At 51.4% G+C, this 23,220-nt stretch overlaps 1 protein-coding gene across 1 annotated transcript; it reads left to right on the top strand.

The window, feature by feature from the left end:
* The first annotated feature begins 258 nt into the window (after positions 1–258).
* On the top strand, positions 259–18,754 carry Igfbp5 (insulin like growth factor binding protein 5). The gene is made up of 4 exons (XM_006972223.4): positions 259–2,971; positions 12,657–12,886; positions 13,502–13,621; positions 14,277–18,754. Exons 1-4 carry the CDS (start codon positions 2,638–2,640, stop codon positions 14,406–14,408), a joined length of 816 nt encoding a protein of 271 aa, XP_006972285.1. The 5' UTR covers positions 259–2,637; the 3' UTR covers positions 14,409–18,754.
* The last annotated feature ends 4,466 nt before the right edge of the window (positions 18,755–23,220 follow it).

Genomic DNA, 23,220 nt, shown 5'->3' on the forward strand with positions numbered 1-23,220 from the left:
AACCTAGTTTTCCAACTTATCTCAAATGCTACCCCGAGCTGAGTTGAAGCCATCTCCACACCATCCCCTCCGTGTATGACCACTCTTCTCACCTGAACTCGATTCAAATGAGAAAATAGCAGTTGATCGCTTTTGCGTCTATAACATCTCAATTCAATTTTTCAACATTGATTTGCTCCCTGCATTACCAAGCCTTCCAACAGTAGAGACAAACACTTGGAACAAACCTTCCCACTTTTTTTTTTTTTTTAAGTCAGTACACACAGCTCTTCCTCCGTCTCCTAGCCAACACCTAAAACTCCTTTGGCAATCGGTGCCAAAGCACTAAACTTCCGGACTTGTTTTAGAATGTGCCTTTTGGCAAACAGACTTGAGAATATGGATCAGGTCCTGGGAGTGTGTGGACGGCACCAGGAGAGACGCTCCCAAATAGAGCTAGCAAGGGAACTCTTTTCTCAAAAGCAGTCCTCCAGAAAGAATTCTTATCATAGATAAGGGTGCAGTCTAGTGGCAAAATTCATGAAATGCAGCCCCTTTTCTAAAAGAAGAATAGAGTGCTTAGCAAGGGAGGAAGGAGCTTGGAGAAAAGGCAAAAGCCCCACCCCAAGAACTCCCCAGAGACAGTCACTTGGTCATTTCCTTATTATCTGTGGTGGGCAGTCTGCAGCCCACCCAACATGTCAAATTCATTTCCAAAAAACAAGCTAAGACCATCACTTCTTCCACGCATTAGTTTTTCTTTCATTTTCCTAAGGAACGAATGGTCCCTAGTGCCAACCAGCGATCTGGGGTTCCAAGTGGCATGGTGTGGTCCTGGGTCGTGATTTCTCCTGTGCACAAGGTCCTACCCTGAGCCGTTTTCCTTGGCACACATTAACCTTAGGACAAGGTTTCCTGCAGTGTGGCACCCCATCACTCCAGGAACAGCCTACCCCACCGAAAGAGCTCCTTGGTAACCCCACGAAGGTTATCACTCGTCTACCTTCCTTTCATTTAAAAGGACATTTAAGGTGCCCATGGCAAGGACACCTTAGACACCAGATAATACTGACAGCCCACAGCATTTCTTCCAGTCTCAGTCACTACTACAAACAACGCTGGATGGGAATCCCTTCCTGAAAGTGCACGTAAAACACACACGCGTGAGCTTCTCTGGTCGGCTATGTAGGTGAAGGAAAATGACCACTGAATATAACTAAGATCAGTACCCCACCAGAACAACAGCGACTGCAAGCTCTTGCCTTAATCCCTTTTCCCCGACTTTTGATGAGGGAAGAATCTACCCCACCCCTCCTCTTTTCCCCTTTAAATTCGTCCCAACACCCTTCACCGGCTAGTGTGCATTACTTATCCCCCAAACACACAACACACAAACCTTCAGTGGTCACTTAGACGCTTTCTTTTTTTTTTCCTAAAGGTTGGAAAGGACTTCGGGGGCGGGGGGTGGGGGTATACATGGCTAAAAAGAAAATGTGAATCCTGACAGCCAGTGTCCCGGCTAGTTGTGGGGGGACGGACGGAGTCACTCCATTGTATTCAAGCCAGCTCTTGGAGATAACTATCGGCTATTCCCCCACCTTCTCCCAGCTCTCCGTAGCTCCAGCCTGTCCCCCAAGCCCTTCTCGTACATTCCGTGGGGCGGAGGGCACCGTTCAGGGAGCGAAGGGGAGCCCCCGTGTGTCTAGAAGGCCTCTCCCCACCCCCACCCCGTGTGAGTCTGTGCTGCAAAGCTCCTTGGCATCCTTGCATGGGTTGGGTGTTGGGGAGCTCAGATTGCAGCTATAACTGGCTGGCAGCCAGGGGCCGTCTGTTTAAAAGCGCCTGCTCGACCAGAGCCCGCAGTCTCTTTGGAAACTTCTGCCAGGGGGGTAAAAAGAGCTAGCAAAGAGCTGCAAAGCTGTTTGGGCTTTTTCCCTTTTTTTGTTCCTTTTCATTATCCCCTCCTCGGTCTGCACCCTTCTCCGGACTTCACGCAGAACCTGCGGGTTTCCAAGAAGAGGTGGTGGCCGAGTAGGAGACAAGAGGTGTTAGGGTCCAGGTTTGGTGAGGTTTGGAGTTTTGCTGATTTTTTTTTTTTTCTCTTGATTTCAACATTTTTCCCCCTATCTTCTTGGCAGCTGCCGACGCCTCTTACCTGTTCTGCCGCAGGGGCGCTGCTCGCAGCCGAGGCTTGGAGAAGAGTCGGGGTGCGTTTTAGACTTGAAGCAACAAGGAAAAAAAAAATAAGCCAAGTCCATTTTTTTTCTTCATCACCCCCATTTCCACAGCCTCCAAGCTCATTATTTCTGTTGCTTTGGGGTGAGCAATTTTGTGGTCCCCCCACCTCTGCAATTCTGACCCGATCCCGCCTGGGGGTTTCTTCGGTCTCCGCTCACTCTGCGTGCACCTGGCGCGCCTCCTTTTTTCACCCCCAACCTGTTGCAAGTCTTTAATCCTTGCAACTGGGACTTGCGTGCAGGCACCTGAATCCTCCTTGCCTCATATTTTGCAAGTGTTTGGGGGAGGGCACCTGCTCTACCTGCAAGAGATTTAAAAAAAAAAAAAAAAACCAAAAATCTCCGGGAGCCCTCCTGGCCCTTTTCTCTACGCACTCTCGCTCTCCTGCCCCGCCCCAAGGTAAAGCGAGACTCCGAGAAAATGGTGCTCAGCGCGGTCCTCCTGCTGCTGGCCGCCTATGCCGGGCAGGCTCAAGCCCTGGGCTCTTTCGTGCACTGTGAGCCCTGCGACGAGAAAGCTCTGTCCATGTGTCCCCCCAGCCCTCTGGGCTGCGAGCTGGTCAAGGAGCCCGGCTGCGGCTGCTGCATGACTTGCGCCCTGGCGGAGGGGCAGTCGTGTGGCGTCTACACTGAGCGCTGCGCCCAAGGTTTGCGCTGCCTCCCCCGGCAGGATGAGGAGAAGCCGCTGCATGCCCTGCTGCACGGCCGCGGCGTTTGCCTCAACGAGAAGAGCTATGGCGAGCAAACCAAGATAGGTGAGCGCTCCCGGGGTGTCAGCTGCACCGCACACGGGCGGGGAGTGGGTGGGGGGACTTGGACGGATGGGGATCCGGGAAGGGTTGGGACCCAAGCGCTTTGCGCAGCAAGTGGCTTAGACCCGGGTAGCTCCTGGGAGTAGATGGGGTGCGTCCTTGCACCTTGCATTTGGAGCCCTCCTGGCAGATCCTGCTGTCCTAGGCGTCTGTCTAACCCAGCCTCTTAACAGTTTGCGCTCCATCTCCTCTCAGCCTCCACCCGAGCCCGGCCCTCCCCCACTCCTAACTCGTGGCAATCCTGACTCCTTTGAGCTCCTATTGAGTCTCAAAGTCCAAATCCCGTGTATCCACTCTGAAAAAGAACAGGTTAAATTATCAACTCCCTTCTCCACCCCACCCCCATACTTTTCTCCCTAAACTTAAAAAAAAAAATCTTTTTGTTAAAAGGTCACTTTAATTGGAGCCTGGATATGCGTTATGCATCTTTGAAGCTAATTCTACCTTGATCCCTCCAAGCCCCGCACCCCATCCTGTAGCCTCCAGACTTCTCTATCCCTCCATTCTTACTTGGTCAGGAGTGCACGCGAGTGTACACACACACACACACACACACACACACACACACACACACACACGCCCTACATCTTGATAACTAATGCCTTTTGGGTAGAGGTGTTGAGACCTCACCCACATGTACACTTGCTGTTTTTAAATGGATATGAATATGATCGATGGTAAAAACCACATAAGGCTGTAAAACGTGTCTTTTATTTTCCTCCCAGGAAGAGAAAGAATACTTCAAGAGTGCTGGGATAGGGCGTGGGATAGAGCGTGGAAAGGGTTTGTGCTGATTATTCGCCCCTGAATCTAATGATTTTTTTCCCCTCCTGAATTCAGATTTTACCTAAGATTTAAAAAAAAAAAAAAATGGACATAGGTTTGAAGACATCCTCAAGTTCCCAATGGATGCTTGCCCTCTCCATTCTCCCGACTCCACTCCACCCAAGCACCCCCCACCCCACCCCCACCCCCACCCCCACCCCCAATCACTTAAGCCAGACTAAAAAGTGAGTGTGGCTATAAATGCCTGAGGGGCCCTGGAAACGCAGAATGCAAAATTCAAGGGGCGGAGACAGCAAGACCATGTACTGGGAGCCTCCCCTCCGCTTACCCCGCCCCTTCTTGCCCCGCCCCCTCTTGCCCCGCCTTCAAGTTCTGTGTGCCTGGAGTCTATGGTTTAAATGACTGGCAGAGTCTCTTGTTCAATCAGAACAGTTCTGCTTCAAGTTAGGTTTCTCTGGGGAGTTATCTTCTTATATATAAACTTATATATATATAATATATATATATATATTAATCAACGATGTACAAAATCTGAGCTAGGAGAGGTTAAGACTTGGCTAAATGTTTATTTGGTGCAGTTCCTTACAAAGACAAAGGCCTTCTTACTACCTGTCGTCCTCCATTATTCCCAAGCACTCCAAAGTGAGGAGTTTTGTAATTTAAAAAAAAAAATTAAATGCAAACTAAAGACCTAAGGACAGAGTTCAGCATCTCTCCCCAGGAAGTGCAGGTTTTGGCTGTCCCAAGAAGTTGCATCATGAAAGGGAGGGGAGCGTACAAACCTCAGAAGCCCCAGAGACCAAATTTTCCGGGTTATTTTTACTGTATTCCTGCCCGCCGAAACGGTAGGAAATCATTACCTGGCTTGGAGACAAGAGCTGTGGCTAGCAATCCCTTCACTGCTTAAGTGAGCAAGTTATGACTCCGCAGTATCCGGGCCCCACTTTTATTTGCCCAGCCATATAATTCATTGGGAGTAGTTGGGCGAGATGTGTGCGCACGCGCGCGCGCAAATGCTGGGCCAGCAGAGCGGCAGCATCCAACTTCCCAAGCCAACCCAGTGCACGCGCTCGCGTGCACACACATACACGCACACACACGCACACACGTACACGGGGTGGGGGGTGGGGGTTGTTCCGCGCCAGGTCGCTTTAGAATTCTCTGCAGCTGCTTCAGTCTCACCTTCAACAACCAACCCGAAGCGGCCCCCTCTTCTCGCTCTCTCCCCGACCCCAACGCTTCTCCCCGACCCCAGCCCGCCTCAGGCAGGTGCCTAGCGGGCTGCGGTTGCGCCCTGGCTGCTGTCCACAGCGGCGAAGGTTGATGCTTTCCTCTTAGATGAGAGCGGGCTCTCGGAGAAGATCCTTCAACCCGAGAGCCATTAGCTGGATCCCTTAAGAAAAAAAAAAAAAAAGCTAAAGGTGACGTCATTCTTAAAGAGAGGAAAATGGATAGTGAAGAGGGGGGGGGGATGTCCTCTGGGTCCTTTAGAAGAAATTCCTGCTCCCTAGGCCCCCTCCCCCACCATCAAAATCTGAGTAGTGTGAGCGTGGACATAACCTCTTCTCCCGCGGATGCAAGCTATAATATACATATACTGTATTCATATTTGGTATGCAACCAACAGTACATATTATATAGTCATATATTATTTGCATTATGTAACACCCCCAGCACAGTGTGTTTATAGAATGAGAAGTGAGGAGCGGAGGAGAGTGAGGTGGAAGGCAGCCAAAGCTTCGGGAGAGGGAGGCGTATGCAGGCAGCCGGAGACCAGCGTTTTGCTGGGTGCGTTGCTTGGCAACTGGAGAGGGCGTGGCCTAGAGATGGCCCGGTGCTTGGGAGCGCGCCTAGCCCAGCATTTTTTCTTTTGGCCAATTCTGGGACCAGAGATAGATATAGAAACAGAGGGCAGTGTGTGTGAGGCTAAAGGGACGAGGGAGACAAGAGTTTCTAGGGCCAAGAGCAATAAATAAAAGTGAGCTTCAGTGGGTCAAGGAAGGCTCAGGCTTTGCTGAGGGCTGTGTCTAGAAAGGGCCTGTGGCTTTGGTAGTGGGAGCCCAGCATACTGGAGGGTCTGGATAGTGTCTCCTGGGCTAGCCGAGACGTGAAATCTGAGATGTAGGGAGTAGAGGGCTGTAAATATCAATCCTGCCATTGAGAAATAAGGCAAAGAGAAACATAAAATGTGCTTCTGGGCAAGAAAGGGGAAGAGGACATGACCTAAACGAAAATGAATTCGGCCTTCGCTACTTGGAGGGGTTTGGCCTCCATCCGCAAGGGCTTCAGCTCCAACCCTGGTCCAAATGCCACTCTGAAGTCAATCCAGAGTAAAGGCTTCTTGGCCAAATCCATGTCTGGGTTGAACAAGATCATGGAAAATTGAAAAGAGCCAGATTCCTGTCCCGCCGCACAGCCTCCCTTTGAAGCAAGTCTGGGAGAGCTGAGGCCAAGCGGAACGGAGAGCCGGGCCAATGATGATCGGGGCATGGCGCTCTAACTTGACGTTTCTTGCCTTTGCCCCCATCTTTCTGCTGTGTCAGCAAGGCCTGGAGGAGCCAGCACAGCTGGCCCAGGGAAGCTCCCATTCTTTCCAAGTCCCTTTTTTTCCCCCTTCAATACCCTCCCCTCCCCCCACTCCCACTCCCCAGACTCGGAGGCATCCCCTGAGGGCGGGAGTTTTTTACATCTGAGCAAGCAGGTGGGCCCCGCAGCTGCACGGGCCAGGGCCAGGCTGACCCTCCTCCAGCCAGAGGTCACTGAGCGGGTCAGAGCAGAGGACATGGAAGCGTGCTGACCCCGTCCTGGTCTCTTAATTCAGGGAGGAGGACAAAGACGGAAGGGAGGATTTATATATTAAAAAAAAAAAAAAAAAAAAAAAAAAAGTTTTCACTTTGTACCTGAACAGTCAATGCCTATGAAACCTTCAAGGTATTTAATGTGGAGAAAAAATAAAATTTAAAGAAGGGATTATGACACCCCCCCCCCAGAGCCACACCACGTTCAGAAGCTGGCAGGGCTGTACACAACCAAGTATGAACAGGGGACACCCCCTACCAGCGGGGGTGGGGGTGGGGGTCGGGTTACAAGGAGCCACAAATAGGCACGTGGGAGGGGGGTTATTTCATTGTAGTTTGTTGTACTTAGTTGTAGTATGTAGTTGTATTTAGTTGTAGGCAAAGTAGAATTCTCAGACTGTCCTTAAATTCCAAGCTGGGTAGGGTATTCGGAGCAATAAGACAGGTCACATGTCTGCAGAAATAAATAAGCAAATAGCCAAGGAAGCCGGTACAGATGCCTGCTTCCCTCCCCCAGACATGATTTCTATTATGATGTCACTTATTTCTTTGGGGGAAAACAACAACAACAACAACAACAACAACAACATAAATCCAGGTGAATAACTAGACATTTGTTTGTAAGGAGAAGTGGTCTTTCCTGACTGGCCACATGTCTTAGCTGTTCCGTAGCATCCCTCCAGGAATTGTCTGGATATTGGCCAAAGAACATTAAAGCTAGAAGAAACCCACAGCTACCATCATGGTTACAGCCCTCACTTTACAGATAAGGACAACGGAACCTGAAACAGGAAGCCACTTGCCCTAGACAAGATCTGGGGTGGTCAGGACTTGAATTCGGCTCCTCACTAGGAGTTGTGGTGCTCTGTCCTGCTATTTCTGGCTCCTTCAGTCATCACTCAGGCTCTTTCTTGCCTAGGCTGGTCTAACCTGGTCTAACCCAGACCTTTGGCCAACATTGCCAAATGCTACCCTCCAGTGGCAGGCATTCTGAAAGTGAAAGAAGAACCTTCCACTTCGGGGTATTTTGTGGGCTGGAGAGGCAATGAAATGACCCAAAAGTCGGGGCTATCACACCTTCTTGCTCTCGGGGTTTCCTCCGTCCCTTTTTCAGGCCAGTGGTTTGGTGGGAGGAAGTGAGCCAGGAGGGTTTTGAAGGAATGGTATTCAGCACAGCCTCCAGCTCTGTGGGCCAAACCTCATTTCCTGAATACAGGGAGCTCTCCTGACAGGCCCTGGCAGCCCTGTGGCTGCCCCTGCTTCCTGTCTCTCCGAAGAACATAGTACCTCAGTGGTCGACTGCCCATGGTAAGCTGCCCCCACGGCACAGGCCTTCCCCGGGGCCTGGCAAGCAGGGTGATGAGACCCGAGGAAGGATGGGGTGATACAGGTGACTGCAGGGTTTCTACGTCACAAAGAGGAGGGACCATCTACCACCAAGGCTGATAAAGAACAACTCACAACTCGTGAGCCAGCGATGTACAGGCTTCTCAGTAGGCCTGCCTTCGGCTGAGAGGCTACAGCTGGGGGTCCAGGTTAACCTGAGGCTATGCCAAGAGCCACCCTAACCTGCCCAGGGGCTGAGGAAGCTTTCCCCTTTGGGGTTACTGGGGAAAGAGGCAAAGGACACCAGCCTACCTTCCCAGTAGGACCTGCCAGCGGAGCCTTAAGGCTCAACCAAATAGGTTATCTTACCCTTTAGGCCTCAACTTAAACTGTCAGATAAACGGCCTCCCCCCCCCCCCCCCCCCCCCCCGCTGACCCCTAAAGCCTTCACTAAAAAAGCCCTCAGAACAGGGCCTCGTGTGGTGTCTCTGCCAGTGTGTGGCTTTAGATGGGTTTCGGTTATTGGAACTCTAAATTGTACCATCGGGGCCGTAACATCTCTCCATCCCCCACTACAGGTGTGTCCCGTGCAGGCGTCTAGAATAAATAGCTCATCCGACCGAAAGCTAACACAGAGCCGCATGCGTACACACCGTTTCATCTTCCAGGGGCCACCATTTTTATTATCTTTTCTAGCATCCAAGATTTTCAAAGGTTAAAAAGAAACAGAGGAAGTTCATTTTAGTTGTGTGTTTTAACGGAACATACCCAAAATATTATCACCTCAACATGTACCCAAACAATGATAATGAAACCATCAATATTCTTTCATATACTATCTTGGAAATCCATGACATCTTTTTATATTTACAATGTAAGACCTCAATTTAGACGATTTTAATGTCACTTTACATATATATTATACATATATATATAGATAGATAGATAGATAGATAGATGTATATATTTGGGTCATAAAGTTTACGGTATGTTGTCTCAAACACACTTGCAACATTCCCAGTGAGCAAGCTGTTTCAAGATCTAAAGTTAAGCCATTTGAAATTAAATGAGCCCTTCTGGCCACCTCCCACCTTAGGCTACAGCTGCGTGCATTTGTTTTCCTCTGGGAAGCTCAGCTCATCATTCTGATTGTTAAAATCCGTGGAGACTACCTGTCTTACTGACCACAGAGGAAAAGAAAATGGTGGCTTCCGGGGATCTTCGGGAGAGAGCTTGGGGCTGGGCAGAAGCTGCTGTGAGCCAGGCCTCCGCCCAGACTCCCTCCTCCCTTTCTCTGTATGCTAATGCACTCACACAGTGCCGTGGAGCTAATTAGCATCCATCTGCAGCTGGGAAGCAGTCGGATTTGGGGAGACTGAAACGCGTCTTACGTGTTGGGGGACATGAACAGCAAGTTTCTGGCTCTCCCAGAAGCCTGGTGTTACAGCAAAGAGCAGGAGGCTGCCTATTGGCTGAGAGACAAGACGAGGCCAGGAGGGGGCAGAGCATTTAGCCTATTTTTGTCCCTCTCCAGGCACTGATCCCTGTCGTCCTGGGCCAGCGCTATCTAGTAGAACTTTACTGTGATGATGAAAGTGTTCTGTATCTGCCTGGTCCAGCACAGTAGCAGCCAACAACATGTGGCTGGGGGGGGCGGGGGGGGGGGGGCGGGGGCACTGGAAATGGGAAGTGAGCAACTGAGACCCCTGGGGTGGGTTTTGGTTTTTTGCATTTGTTCATGATAGAGTAGGCGCGTTACAAAGGGCTAGAGAGCCACAGCAGACTCAGAACAGACCCCAGGGTAAATACTGGGACAACACAAAACTAGTCAGCACAAACCCCTTTCTTAATTGTTGGGTCAGATCATGACGTCAGAAGCTCTGCCACAGTGACTTCCGGGAAGAGGACACTGAGCGGTCCACACTTCTCATCCTCGGCAGAAATCTTTCCCAGGGGCATCATGAGGGAGGAGAGAGCCTGGGTGTGTTTCTCACCCAGGCTGGTACACCTTCCAGTCACTGATTGAGAAACAGCACTCTGGGACACAGACGGACGGACGGAGACACACACACACACACACCCAAGCCGTGGCCCCACTGTCCTCCACACCTACACAAGCTCTCTCTTGTCCATCCCCCGACCTTCTCAGTGCATGCTGGAGGAACACCAAGAGGGAGAATGGATTGATAAGATTCTCAAACTAGCAGGAAGGGGAGACACCCAAATGCCAGATTTTCAAATTGTATGGTCCCTGCGTATGTGCACCGAGTTGAGGGGGTTCTCGGTCTCCTGCGCCACCTACTGGCCATCTGGAGGTATGGCCCTGCTTGTTTCTGAAAGCCTTGCTAGTTTCCTGGAAATGTTCTCCTGTACCCCACCTCAATCCCTTCAGCAACCTCAATTCGTTTTCTCTTGGTGAAACGACTCAGGGGTAGCCAGGGTATCTGTGTTCTCTCTCTCTCTCTCTCTCTCTCTCTCTCTCTCTCTCTCTCTCTCTCTCTCTCTCTCTCTCTCTCTCTCTCTCTCTCTCTCTCTCTCATCTAAAAGCCAAACCTTCCAAAAATAAAATCCTGTTTATGATACGGCCACCAGGCAGCTGAGCGGGATTGGCTGGCATTCGTTCCAGTTCCAGGCTTGCTCTCCAGCCCTTGAATCCTCCTGACTCTGCTCTGGCCCTCCTCCAAGCTCCCACTGTCCCTCCGGAGTCTACAGGTGACCACAAGACCCTGATTAGGATCCTTAATACTTGACTCCCCCACTGCCTGAGTAATAGGTTTCTCGCTTCCATGGGGTGAAGTGGAACCAAAAACTGGGGGGCACGTCAAAATGTTAAGCCTGCCCTTCACAAGCAAGAAGCCTGCAAATGAGGGGAGTGAGTGTCGGCACCCCCAGGAGCCCAGACTTATGAGGCCCAGAGTTGGCAAAAAAGCCCTTTAAATTCCTTAAGGAAAGGTCTCTGACTCTACTTTTCTACCTGCCCAAGAGCCGCCAGACTAGACACACCCCCTCCTGCATTCTGTCCCCAAGTCCCACGGTCAAGAAAATTGGCTTCCTCCCAAGATATCCTCTTTTAATCCCTAGAGTACCAAATTCCACCTTTGGCCAGTCAACCTGGGATTATACATCCCAGCAGGTTCTGATACAGTAGAGTCAGACACTGAAGGGGCGGGGCTGAGAGACCCACGCTGAACTTGACTCAGCTGAACTTCACTCAGGGAGAGCCTGCCTGCCCCCAGCACTGTCCGGTACTCCTGGCCCCTCGTCTTCCTTTTCCAGAAGTTGTTTCTCTTCCTCGCCTGTGCATGAACACCCGACCCGATGAAATCCTCTGGATCCACGAAAACCTCCAGCGGCTTCCTCCTAACAGGAACCGATGCCTAGTGCGTTAAGCTTGACAAGCCCAAGAGAAACATATGCTTGGGAGCTTGGTGTCCTCTGCTCTTCTAACCAGGAGAGGCTTAATCTCCAGATGCCTCCCCCTCACTCACACCAGATCTTCCTTTGGGCTGGGAGTTTGGAGACACCCGACAGTGCCTTCTCCAAAACGCCTCTTTCCTTATCAATTTCCCCTCAACCCAACTTCCTTGAATTCTTTCCCCCTCATCTTTCATATCAGAGATACCTAGCTGTCACCATTTCTGGGTGTCTGAGGGACAGTGTGGGTTTTCCTTCACCCTATTTTATTATGCTGGGGTATCCCGAGACCCTTTTTTCCTTTTTTGAGTATTTGAATAGCAAAGGTGATGTAGTCTGGGCCCCTAAACCTTCCTGACTCTACATACCCTGGTTTTCTTGTGGGTCGTCCTAGACACACCACCTGGGGACAGCCACCTAAGGTCTCCCCCTCTCATAATCTATTGAGGTGACAAGGTCAGGGAGCTGAGAGGGGAATGGTAGGTACCACTGAGAAAAGAACTTACTGGAAATGTGTCCTGAGATGGGCCAGGCAGGTGGCACTAAGAGACTAACAGACACATGAACAAAGTCCTACTTGTTTTTTTCTAAAGGTCATAAGTCAGCTAAGTATAGACTCTATCACCAAGTTGTGCCTATATATAACTGGTCTGGCTCCCGCCAGCTGTCGGTCCCTCTCAGACTAAGCTGAGTAATGCCCAGCTTCCTGGGCCCCAGTGCACGGCGCAGGGCCAGCTGGGAGGTAGTGTGGATGGCTGAGGCCTCCGAGTTCCACCTGCTTTGTGCCTCTCCTGTCTCTCTGTCCTCAGCAGAGTCTCCACCCTCCGCTGCCCCTGTCGCTAGACACCCAGGTCCAAACATCCCTCACCACTCAGCCCGGTTGTTCAGAAAGTGCACGGGCTTACTAAGAGGACACACTTGGCTGTCCTTGTCCATGTCTGGGCTGGGCCCTGTTTTCTTCCCTTGGCCCAGATCTCCAGGTCCCGACAATTCAATCTTCTGTCTCTAGTCACTTCCTCATTTCCTGAGCCATGCTGCCAGCCAGCAAACTGTTTCCCATCACTTTCACTTGCTTTGGGCCTTGCCTTGTCTCCTTCCTTCTCTAGCCTGCCTTCCCTTGTGTGCTAGTGAGACTTGGTCAAGAATCCTCCGATGAATTCTGTCCCCCTTCTTGCTTTCTTAGACCCCGTCACGTCTCTCTGAGCCTCTATGACGCCTCTGACCCCAAACCTTCCTGTCCTGGTCTCTAGACACTGCTCTCTAGCCTCAGAAGCTGATGATTCTTTGACTCCATCTCCCTGCAGAGAGAGACTCTCACGAGCATGAGGAGCCCACCACCTCCGAGATGGCAGAAGAGACCTACGCCCCCAAGGTCTTCCGGCCCAAGCACACTCGCATTTCCGAGCTGAAGGCCGAGGCCGTGAAGAAGGACCGCAGGAAGAAGCTGACCCAGTCTAAGTTTGTGGGAGGTGCAGAGAACACTGCCCACCCCAGAGTCAACCCTGCGCCTGAACTGAGACAGGAATCTGAGCAAGTGAGTCTTCAGGAGTCTCTCCTCCTGGCCCTGGCCACCTCCACAATCGAATCGTACCTGCACTTACTTGAACATCTATGGCCACAGGAGATGCATAGGCTAGACCAAACTAAGAACCTAATGTGGTCATGGTGGGTCGGCTGAGGATCTGGAAGGATGCTTGTGAGAGCTTGAGTTTATTTATCCAGACTGAGGGCTGATCCAAGTGAGTGGAAACAGAAGTAGTCTTTTAAAAAAAGTGCCTATTAGAACAGTGAGCACACAGGAGGTATGCGACCCCCAGAGCTATGGCCAGTCCCAGGGAGGGGTTGAACACTAACTATCCTGGCACATCTGGAGCATGCAACCTGTGTCTTCATAACTTGGAAGGGTAGAAAAGTTGATGGCGAGCTGAAAGATAAGAAAGCAGGGCTCTATGCCTGGCTATGTGTGGGCTTACTGTATGACCAAGGCACTGGGCAAGTGAGGGAGAAGTAACTTTCACAGCTTCTGATGAGAGGTGATAGATTTTTTGCTTGGAGTCCCTCTGGATGCAGCCCATGAGTCAGAGGACCGCACATCTGAGTGGTTTCCACTTGGGTCATGCCAGACCTCTCATCCCTCCCGTTTTCACAGGGCCCCTGCCGCAGACACATGGAAGCGTCCCTGCAGGAACTCAAAGCCAGCCCACGCATGGTGCCCCGTGCTGTGTACCTGCCCAACTGTGACCGCAAAGGGTTCTACAAGAGAAAGCAGGTACGTGCCGTGCCGCTGTTCCCAGCTCCCGGGCGGGCCTCACCTCTAGGGCTTCTGATTGGCAGGTCTGGAGTGGACGCCAAGCACTTTACATTTCTAACTGGATGACCTTGGCAGTACCCCTAGAGGACCCCTAATCTAAATGAAGTCACAAGCTAGATCCCCCTGGGGCATATCTCGACCCTGTCACTTCTAGCTGTGGTCCCTTGGCCCAGGTATTTAAAACCTCTGTGTCTTTAGTTTTTCATGTGATATGGGGACTCGTAGTCACCATCACCCTGCTGGGGGAAAGTCAGTGGTACACCTTTGCAAAGCACTTAGAACAACTCCTGCTACGTGACCCAACTCAAGCTGTGCCTGGCACATGGTAGCGCCACAGAGCGATGATGGTTCCTATTTTGATGGCCAGGGTCCTCTCTCGTTGATCCCCGGAGGATGTGAGGTGGGGGGTCCCAAAGTGAATGGCCAAAGGGAGATTGCAGGGCCTACTTCCTCCAGGGCAGGATGCCTGAACTAACAATTGTCTCTGGGTTCTCCGGTGAGATGGAGACACCAAAACCCAAGAGCGGTCTAAGGGTGTACCCCCTTTCAATTCTCGGGCAAGAAGCGGGCTTCGGGGTGCGGCTCTCTCACTGCCTGCTGCCTCTTCCTTCAGTGCAAGCCTTCCCGTGGCCGCAAACGTGGCATCTGCTGGTGTGTGGACAAGTACGGGATGAAGCTGCCAGGCATGGAATACGTCGATGGGGACTTTCAATGCCACGCCTTCGACAGCAGCAATGTTGAGTGACGCGTCCCCTCCCATCCTCCCCCCTTTCCTATCCCCAGCCCCGACTCCAGCCAGCGCCTCCCTCCACCCCAGGACGCTCACTCATTTCATCTCATTTAGGGGAAATATATATGCATATATATTTGAGGAAACTGAGGACCTCGGAATCTCTAGCAAGGGCTAAGGAGACACTCCCCCCCACACCTCAACCCCAAAAATGTTATTTTTTTTTTTGAAGCAAGTTGAATGGACAGAGAAGGGAAGAAGAGGAAGGAGCAACAGGGATCGAGAGGTGGAAAGAAAAGCATTGGTATAGAAAAGGGAGAGAGACCCGTAGGGTTACAGAGAGCAAAAGAAAAACGGCGAGGCAGAGAGGGCACCACCACCAGGGCTGGATCTGTCCTTCACTTCCAGCCCTGGCCAGAGGTCAGAGAGAGGTTGGGGCACTCAAAAGTGCGGCATTCAGTGACACCCAGTTTAGACTGGTCACAACGAGGAAAGAACCAACCATATGATGTATCAGCGCCTCTCTCTCAGGTCTGTCGCTCCCTCCAGCCAGCCAGGGGATGGCTAGACCCCTGTCCCGCCTCTCCTCTTACCAGTGCAGGGCGGTTTCTCCCCCAAATTTATGAACACTAAAATGCATTCCATCCCTCTGAAAACAATGGAGATCGAGTGATTGCTGAGAGGTCACCCCCCCCCCCATCGGATGAGTGAACTCGATCTGCGTACAAATTTTACTCTTGATGGAGATTTTTTTTTTTTAGAAATCAGTACCTGCCCCCCAACACTGGAAAGACTTGATTTTCCAGGGTGACAGCAAGCATTCAGGAGGATGTGGCTCCAGCCCTTGATTTCACTAGACTCAAAGCTGGCCCAGCAGCCTCTGTGGAGGAGGAGGATTGGCGGAGACAGAAAAGGAGCTTATACTTACCTACCAGGCTCCATGTAGACGTATATAGGCGTATGAATCTATTTTCTTTATTTTCGCCCTCTTCTTTTCTTTCAAAGTTTTGCATTACCTCTTCAAAGTCATTTTTTTTAGAGCACTGAAGATCTTCCTCATTCTGGGAAAAACCCATAGTCAACTAATACAACCCAGAACACTAGCTTTGCGTGCTTCTGGGCAGCCTGTCCTGTGAGTTACAAGTTGGGCTCTTTTGTGGGACACGGAGTTGGATCTACTCATGATTCCCAACCTGTGTTTAAATGCATCCACCGAGCCAGGTAGCTGCCAGCACCCAGTCGTGCATCAACTATTCAGCCAGGTCATCCCATTTCAGCCTTCCAACCCTTGGGAAGTAACTGTCTTATACCATGATACATAAGCCCACCAGATCCATTTTTCACCCACTGGCCTGCCCAGGCCTTTCCTTCTATCTGTTCAGAAATGTATTTTGAAAGGCTCCTTCCTCAGATGCCAGGCTGACAGATCAGAGAGAAACAGACATGAGAGATGGCCAAGGATGAGGCAGTGGGCCAGGGGTGGGGCTCCCACAGAGAGAAGTAGAAGATGGAGCAGGAATGAGGGGCTGGGGGACAGGAAAGAGACAGAACACGGGAAATGCTGAGAGAATTTCTCTTGGTTTCTCCCAGCTAATAAACCATCTGGAATTTGAGAGGACGCTGGCGGTGGGGGGGGGGGGGGAGTTCTGAGGTAAAAATGAGCTCAATTCAATCACAGAGCCCAGTTGGTGGGTAATTGAGGCAGGATCTAGACCTGAGACGCATGGCTGAAAACGAGGATGGATAGCCTGACTGAGTATTAAAGGGACAAGTGGATGCGCCCCGGACGCTACAACTTCAGGTCAACTTCAGCCCGTAGGAAGGGACTGAGGCCAAAGAATCTTTCAAGCCAAGCGCTCTGTCGACTCTGCCCCGTCCAAACGCCCTCTCTGAAGTGGAGGATGGCATGGCAGAAAGCCCAGGACAACTCAGGCATAGATCTTCACGGCTGTTGTCATGGGCCAGCCAGATTTTGATCCAAGAAGAAGTTCCGTTGTCCACTGGCTTCTTCAACAAAGGGGTGGCTTAGGACTGTCCTCGAGGACTGAAGATAGCCTGCCAGGAAAGGGGGCTAGGACATTGGTACAGGCGGCCCCTTTTGTGCTGTGGACACAGCTCTTTGCTCTTCCTTGATGGCATGGCATGGTTGAGGGCCCCCTCCAACGCTGAACTTGGAGCATCCAAAAGGGACAGCCGAGGAAGAGAAATACGTCGACTGATGGGAAATAGATGGCTCTGGAGCTTAGGGGATGTCTCCTCCTATTGCCTGGACAGGACAGTTGACTGGGGATGGAAGAGGTAGTTGATCTTCATAAGACAAAGGGTCGGATGGGGATGGCAGGATAAGGACTTCCCAGACCTGCAGGGTCAGAGCACCCATCTCCCTGCTCAATGTCCCCAGCCCCCCAACTCCCACCCCGGTACGTCTTAGGCCAGTATCCTAACCCTTCTCCATGACGCTCTTCTTTCTGCCATTATTTCTCTGGATCTTGAGCAGTCGTATGACTGGGATTTGCCAAGTGGATACACTGGGGTACCACTACCCCTAAGAAAAGACTGAGCCAGGAACTGCCTGCTTGCCTACCCCTCCCGGCTCTGGACCTGACTCCTGAACGGGGGGGGGGGTTCTCTTTACCCCACTTCTTGCTGGACCTTGAATGAGCCTCTGTCCCTTACACGGACTCTTTGTTGTGAGCCACGGGTGGAGGACATTGTACAGACACTTTGGCCTTCCCCAGTTCAGCCTGCGCCCCGAAACTTGTGAGTCTCCCCACTGCTCAGAGGGAGAGACATGCCTAGGCAGTTAATCTCTCCCTAGAGGAAGCTTGCCTTTGACAGGCAGACGGAGCTAAACCTTCCAAATGGGAGGTCTGGATAGAGAGACCATGGGAATGGGGTCGCCGAGAGAAGAGCGGTACCCTTCCCCATGTCACAGGGAGAGAAGGCAGGCATGCAATGGCCCCACCATGCCCTGAGCAAGAGCAAAAAGCTTCTTGGCTCCAGGCTAGCCCTTGGCTCCATCAGAGGCTTCTAATCTGGATTTCTCCACAGCCATAGGTCTAAGTGTTACCTGTCCCCACCCCCACACACACACCCCTCGGAAGGCTTCTTCCTTTTTCTTTTGACAAACGCCTCACTCAAGAAGTAGAAAAGATAGCTCTCTTCTCCCACTACGGCCAGGTCAGCTGAAAGAGGCCTAGCCAGGACCGATTCTCCACCCCAGACAGTCTTGACCATCCAGAAGAGAGCAGGGAACCTGGGGAAGAGAAGACTCTTATGTTTCTCTGACGGCCAGGCCTAGACAGACAAGGCTTGGGAACATCTGCCCCACAGGAGTCTGAGGAGACCTTCTGTGGTCTCTCCTCTTCTCCCTCCAAGACCCTCTCCCTACCACGATCTATCTCCATGGCAACATCCTCACCACCAAGCTCCTTAGAAGATCAGGTTGCCGAGGCAACCTCCAAACCCCCTGCCCCTCCTAGGCAGGGCAGCAGTCCTTCCCCTCCCTTAGACCCCTAGAGGGCTTTGGTGGGTAACCACAACCTGAGAGAGGCATGAGCCAAGGAGAAGAGATGCTCTAGCCTTCCGGCTTTCAAGAGAAAGGAGGCTACGATTTGAAAGACGGTAGGAGAAAGGAGCGAGGTTTTTATCAACCAGGAGCCTGGGGGCTGTACAGTCTTTATTTTGAAACCACTAAAGTGCAAGAATCCTTGCACCATTTGTTACTCTGCCTTCTTCTCCCTTCTGGGTTTTTGTCTCTTTTATCATACTTTCTTGGTTTTCTAATGGAGTATAGACTTTAGCCACTTCACAGACTCCGGCCTCCCCTGTTAAGTCTTTCTGAGTGGGGGAAAGAAAGGTGGGGGGCCGGTTGGAAAGGGGTCCCTAGCCACCCTGCATCCATTCACCCCACTTCTCTGGTCCCTAGTCGCCAGCCTCGGCCCCATCTCCAACACCATCATCACCGTCACACAGTAGCCTGTCACCGGATAGCGCAGTTCAGACAAGACTCCTTCAGATTCCGAGATGTCTACCGGTTGTTTTTGGGTTTTGTTTTGTTTGTTTGTTTTCATTTTTTTTGTTTTTACAACAGCAATAACCACAGCACATATTACCGTAGGTCTTTGTAGTGTTCCGTTCAGACACCATAGCTCTGATTTCTCTTCTTTTTTTGTTTTCGACTTGAAAAAAAAATACTTATACTTTTTACTGGTGAAACGGATGAAAAAAAATAATAAAACAACAAACCAGTTTGTGCAAAACAAGATGCGGGAAAAGAAATCACCCCAATGTGGAAGAGCTCGGCTCATGTTTAGCATATTGTACTTAAGGAAATAAAAAAAAGAAAAAAAAACACAGAAGATCTCACATTTTATTGCCAAGTGACGATTACTGTATTCTATTTATTCAACTTACAATTTTTGTTACTCCCCCGATCTTTGTCTTTTTGTCGTGACAAAGCATTCATTTAATAAAGTTCTGCATTCAGTTAGCTTGCGCCGCCTTCCTCCCGGGGCAGAGGGCTCTGTGAGCACCCAGGCTGCCGACAGGAGAGGAAGGATCCAGACCTGTGTGCGCCCTCCAGAGGGTCCCTGAGTGGAGGAGGGCCGGTCCCCACAGACAGCACCCATTCCACTTAAGTTGCCACTTCCTTGAACTCTCTGTCCTTTGCGGCAGGAGTTAAACCCTACAGAGCTGCTGAGAGACTATAGGGAGCCAAATTACATGGAGCGCACGGAACCGTGAACACACGCGTGTTCTACGATGGTTGCTATAATTTAATCTCCACCACTGTCAACGAATCCAGTGGTCTAACCCACCCTTAGACAAATCACTTTCTCTTCTCCTTGGAGAAGAAGCTAAAGAAGACATTTCTAGAATGTTCCTCGGTCACTTATTCCAGTCCTTCACAAGTTCTTAATGCATAGAAACTCCTGGCCCAGGTGAATCCTACTTTCAGCTCCTCCCAGGTACCCGCTATTCCTGTTTATGCCTAGGGAAAAAGCAAAGCTATAAACTGACTGCTGGGTTTATCCACACCCTCTGCCTTCTGCCTCGGTTTCCCTGGGGCTTTCCTTTCCAGGTTCTTTCAGCCCTTGGACTCTTTGCCCAATTCTGCATGGCCCGTGTTTATTCTCAATGATATTAGGGCAGTATGCCGCCCCTTAAGTGTGCCAATGACGACATCCTACAGGCCCCGCACAGCTGGGGAAATCAAGGCAGTGAGCTGTCCATCCTGTCCCAACTCAATGCTGAGGCTCTGATAGGTGTCCAGCTCTTGTGGTCCCACAGTAAATGGCGCCTCGTTTCTCACTGTACACTGGTCCTTTGGGAGCATCTCCCTGGCGCTTCTCAGCCCTCCACGTCACAGAGCCAGAGACCCGAACACTGTGTTTTAGGTAGAAATGAATTGTGAAAGGTGCAGGCAGTGCTGTGGAGAGGAATCAGGTGCTTGGAAGGAGTGTGAGCAGAGGACACCGCATGGCTTGTGGTGTGGTGACACCCAGGACAGCCTTTTGACTTCTCCATCGGAAAGTGCTCACCCTGCTATTGCCCATGCAGTGTCTGAAGGGAGCAGGAGCCAGGATTTTCCTCCCAACTGTTTCTCGTGACCCTAACTCACTCCACATTCCTCATGCCCACCCCCCACCCCCACCCTCCCACACAGGGCCTTATCTGACCCTTATAACCCCCACCTTCTAACTCCCTGCTCACAGCCTTGTGGCCATTTAGCAATCTGCCTCTTGGCTGGTCTGCACAATTCATGATCGGGAGGCACAATCTACATGGCACATTCCCATCACGCATCTTACCTGGACACTTACAGTCTTGAGTGGAGTCTGGCATCCACGGTCTCCCATACTCCCCCACAGTGGATGGCAGTTGGTCCAAGACCACACGGCTCTGTACCCTATTCATCTTCTCCTTCTGCCTCGGTCCACTTAGGCCACACTCCGAGTCTTGGAGCTTCCTTGTCTCTGATGATGTCATCACGTCCTCCCAGATGTCCATGCCAGACCGGCAGGTCTCAGTCCCCACTCCTCACTCACCGTCCCATCCGTGACCCCAGCAATCGGCTGCTCCCTGGTAACTCTGAACCCTGCCGCTCTCACTATTTCTCTAGTCCTAGTTGGGGTCATGTTCAGTTCTGCCTCCTGGACCCAGCTCCACCCCTCCTCTCCAGGTCTCATCCTCTTGGATGGCCTTCTCAGCCACCATGCCCTTTCTAAACACATATCTAATCTTGCCCATCCTTGACGTAAATGATCTCCCAGCTTCCAGCCCGAAGTTCAGTCCCTCAGTAAGCAAGACACCCACATCCCTCCTGATAGGTCCCCCCACAGCCTTCCTCTTCAGCTGCCCCTCTGCCTGTACCCTGTGAACACCACACATGTCCTCAGCCATGTGCAGGCCTCCAGGTAAGAGTACAGCTTAGGGCTGAAGGCCTTCCATGTGCTGTTCCCTCTTTCACACACACACACACACACACACACACACACACACACACACACACACGCATGCACGCACATTTCCTTTCATATCTATGTCTTCATTACAACCCCCCTTACCACTCCAAGATGCTCATGGCTGCTCCTCATTGCCCCATGGTCCCAGCTGCTGGAGGGCACACCTCTGCCACATCATGCCCGAAGACGGTAAAGCACTGACTGTGGGCTATTTCCAGCATTGGAATATAAACACTACAGGACATCTCTTTCAGCTCCACATCCAAGCACTGCATCTCGAAGCTTCGGTCACAGCAATAACTCCATTTCGCCAACACTTGCTATGACAGAAATGATTTTTCTATTCTGCAAGCCCATCTTTGGGATAGACGTTATCCCACTACTCAGAGATGACATTGTAAGAGGTGTACAGAAGTTGGAAATATGCACAAAGACACGGAGTTCGTAATCAGGGCAAAACAAATTCTTCCCAACAGCAGTCCGGGTTCCTAACTAGCACAATGTAGGTAGCTAATACCGAAGATACACTTAGCAAATCCAGGAGCTACAGCAGGGTGCCTGTGCATCCAGAGGGCAGAGAAAGGGGCCAGCCTCGTGGACCTGTATCTGTGACGTCACCCAGAGCACCACACTTCGGTGTTCTGCTTTCCTATTACTGTCTTAAGGTTCTTAGTCATGTGGGAACAAGAGGCCTCATATATTTATTTGTCCCAGGCCCTGCAAATTAAATCACCAGTCTTCCGGTAGAAAGCACACGTGAGGTACGCATAAAGATTCGCAGGCCCTGTCCATAGCTGCTAACTCAGGAAGTCTGTGAGAGGGTTCAAGAATCCATCCAAAGCCGGGCGGCGGTGGCGCACGCCTTTAATCCCAGCACTCGGGAGGCAGAGCCAGGCGGATCTCTGTGAGTTCGAGGCCAGCCTGGTCTACAGAGCGAGTTCTAGGACAGGCACCAAAACTACACAGAGAAGCCCTATCTTGAAAACGGAGGAGGAGGAGGAGGAGGAGGAGGAGGAGGAGGAGGAGGAGGAGGAGGAGGAGGAGGAGGAGGAGGAGGAGGAGGAGGAGGAGGAGGAGGAGGAGGAGGAGGAGGAGGACCCATCCTATGAGGCAGCACCTCCATTTGACTTGCTCTGGGTTCCTGCATCCCTTTTAGGACGTTTAAAGCCCAGTGAGCTTAGCTGCAGTTCCCCATGCTGCCACATGTGGGCAGTATTGCCTCAGTGTTTACTTGCAATGGCCAGGCTTACCCTTCAAAGGACTAGGCCTCTAGTGAGAGATCAGGAGACACACTCAATCGCCTCACCCAGCCAGCCCCCTCTTTCTACAGAAAAGATGGGCGTTGCAGGTTGTGGCAAATATCAAGAGCCTTCCACAAAATGGCATGAAAAGAACCTAAACAAGGTGGCTATCTGAGTGTCTGTAAGCAGAAGAGTGGCCCGGAAACATCCCAGAAGCCCTCCCATCTGGCAGGCTTGACAGCAGTCTCCCCGGGATATGGCCTTGTTCCGTAAAGCTTAAAGCATGTGCACTAGGCCCAGGATAAAGTGCACCCACAGGGGGACGCATAATCCAGGTCTGAGCAGCAACCCTGATCCTGGGACAAAAGGGGTCTCTGGAAAACTTTCCCTCATCTGCACAATGAAAATGAGTAACCGTGCTTTTTGGTGTGGGAACTCATGAGGATTTGCTGAATTAGTTTATTCCGGGGCAGGAGGATGACACCCTCTGTTCCACCCTGAAGCAGTTCTGTTCCTGGCAGGGGTCTGCTCTCGGAATCTTGCCTTCTGGCACCTGCCAAAGGTCCCAGGAGTCCCTCGACATCTCCAGATGTGCTAGGTTAAGTCAGATGGGAGGAAGACTGGGCAAAGCCATTAAAGAGGCCCCTCCGTGGCCAGGGGGTCAGATGCAGCAACTTTGCACTGGGGCGGAAGGTGAAGGAGACTCCCTGGACCTGACTGGGGCTTCAGGGTGCAAACAGAACAGGAAGTGGTAGAGAGCCCTGACACAGACCACTGTTTTTAAAAAAGCAGTTTCCCCACCCTATACTCTGTGACTCAGTTTCCAGTCTCTCAGCCCAAAGTTCTTGCCTTTTTTGAGACAGGGTTTCTCTATGTAGCCCTGGCTGTCCTGGAACTCACTCTGTAGACCAGGCTGGCTTTGAACATCCGCCAGAGGCGTGTACTGCCACCACCGCCCACCACCACCCGGTCCCAGTTCTGTGTCCATATAGATCTCTTTGTGGTTGACTTGCTGACCTGGGACCAGTTCTTCGGGCCCCTCCAGGAGCATCTTCTGAAAACTCAGAAGTGACCTTTCTAGCCGGGCAGTGGTGGCACACGCCTTTAATCCCAGCACTA

This window comes from Peromyscus maniculatus, chromosome 13 (assembly GCF_049852395.1).
Source record: "Peromyscus maniculatus bairdii isolate BWxNUB_F1_BW_parent chromosome 13, HU_Pman_BW_mat_3.1, whole genome shotgun sequence".
Lineage (NCBI taxonomy): Eukaryota > Metazoa > Chordata > Mammalia > Rodentia > Cricetidae > Peromyscus > Peromyscus maniculatus.

Excerpts from the sequence above, each read along its gene's own strand:
- Igfbp5 (XM_006972223.4), top strand. The coding sequence starts at position 2,638 with ATGGTGCTCAGCGCGGTCCTCCTGCTGCTGGCCGCCTATGCCGGGCAG. Across the intron at positions 2,972-12,656 it reads TGGCGAGCAAACCAAGATAG|AGAGAGACTCTCACGAGCAT; the intron begins GTGAGCGCTCCC and ends ATCTCCCTGCAG. Across the intron at positions 12,887-13,501 it reads TGAGACAGGAATCTGAGCAA|GGCCCCTGCCGCAGACACAT; the intron begins GTGAGTCTTCAG and ends CCGTTTTCACAG.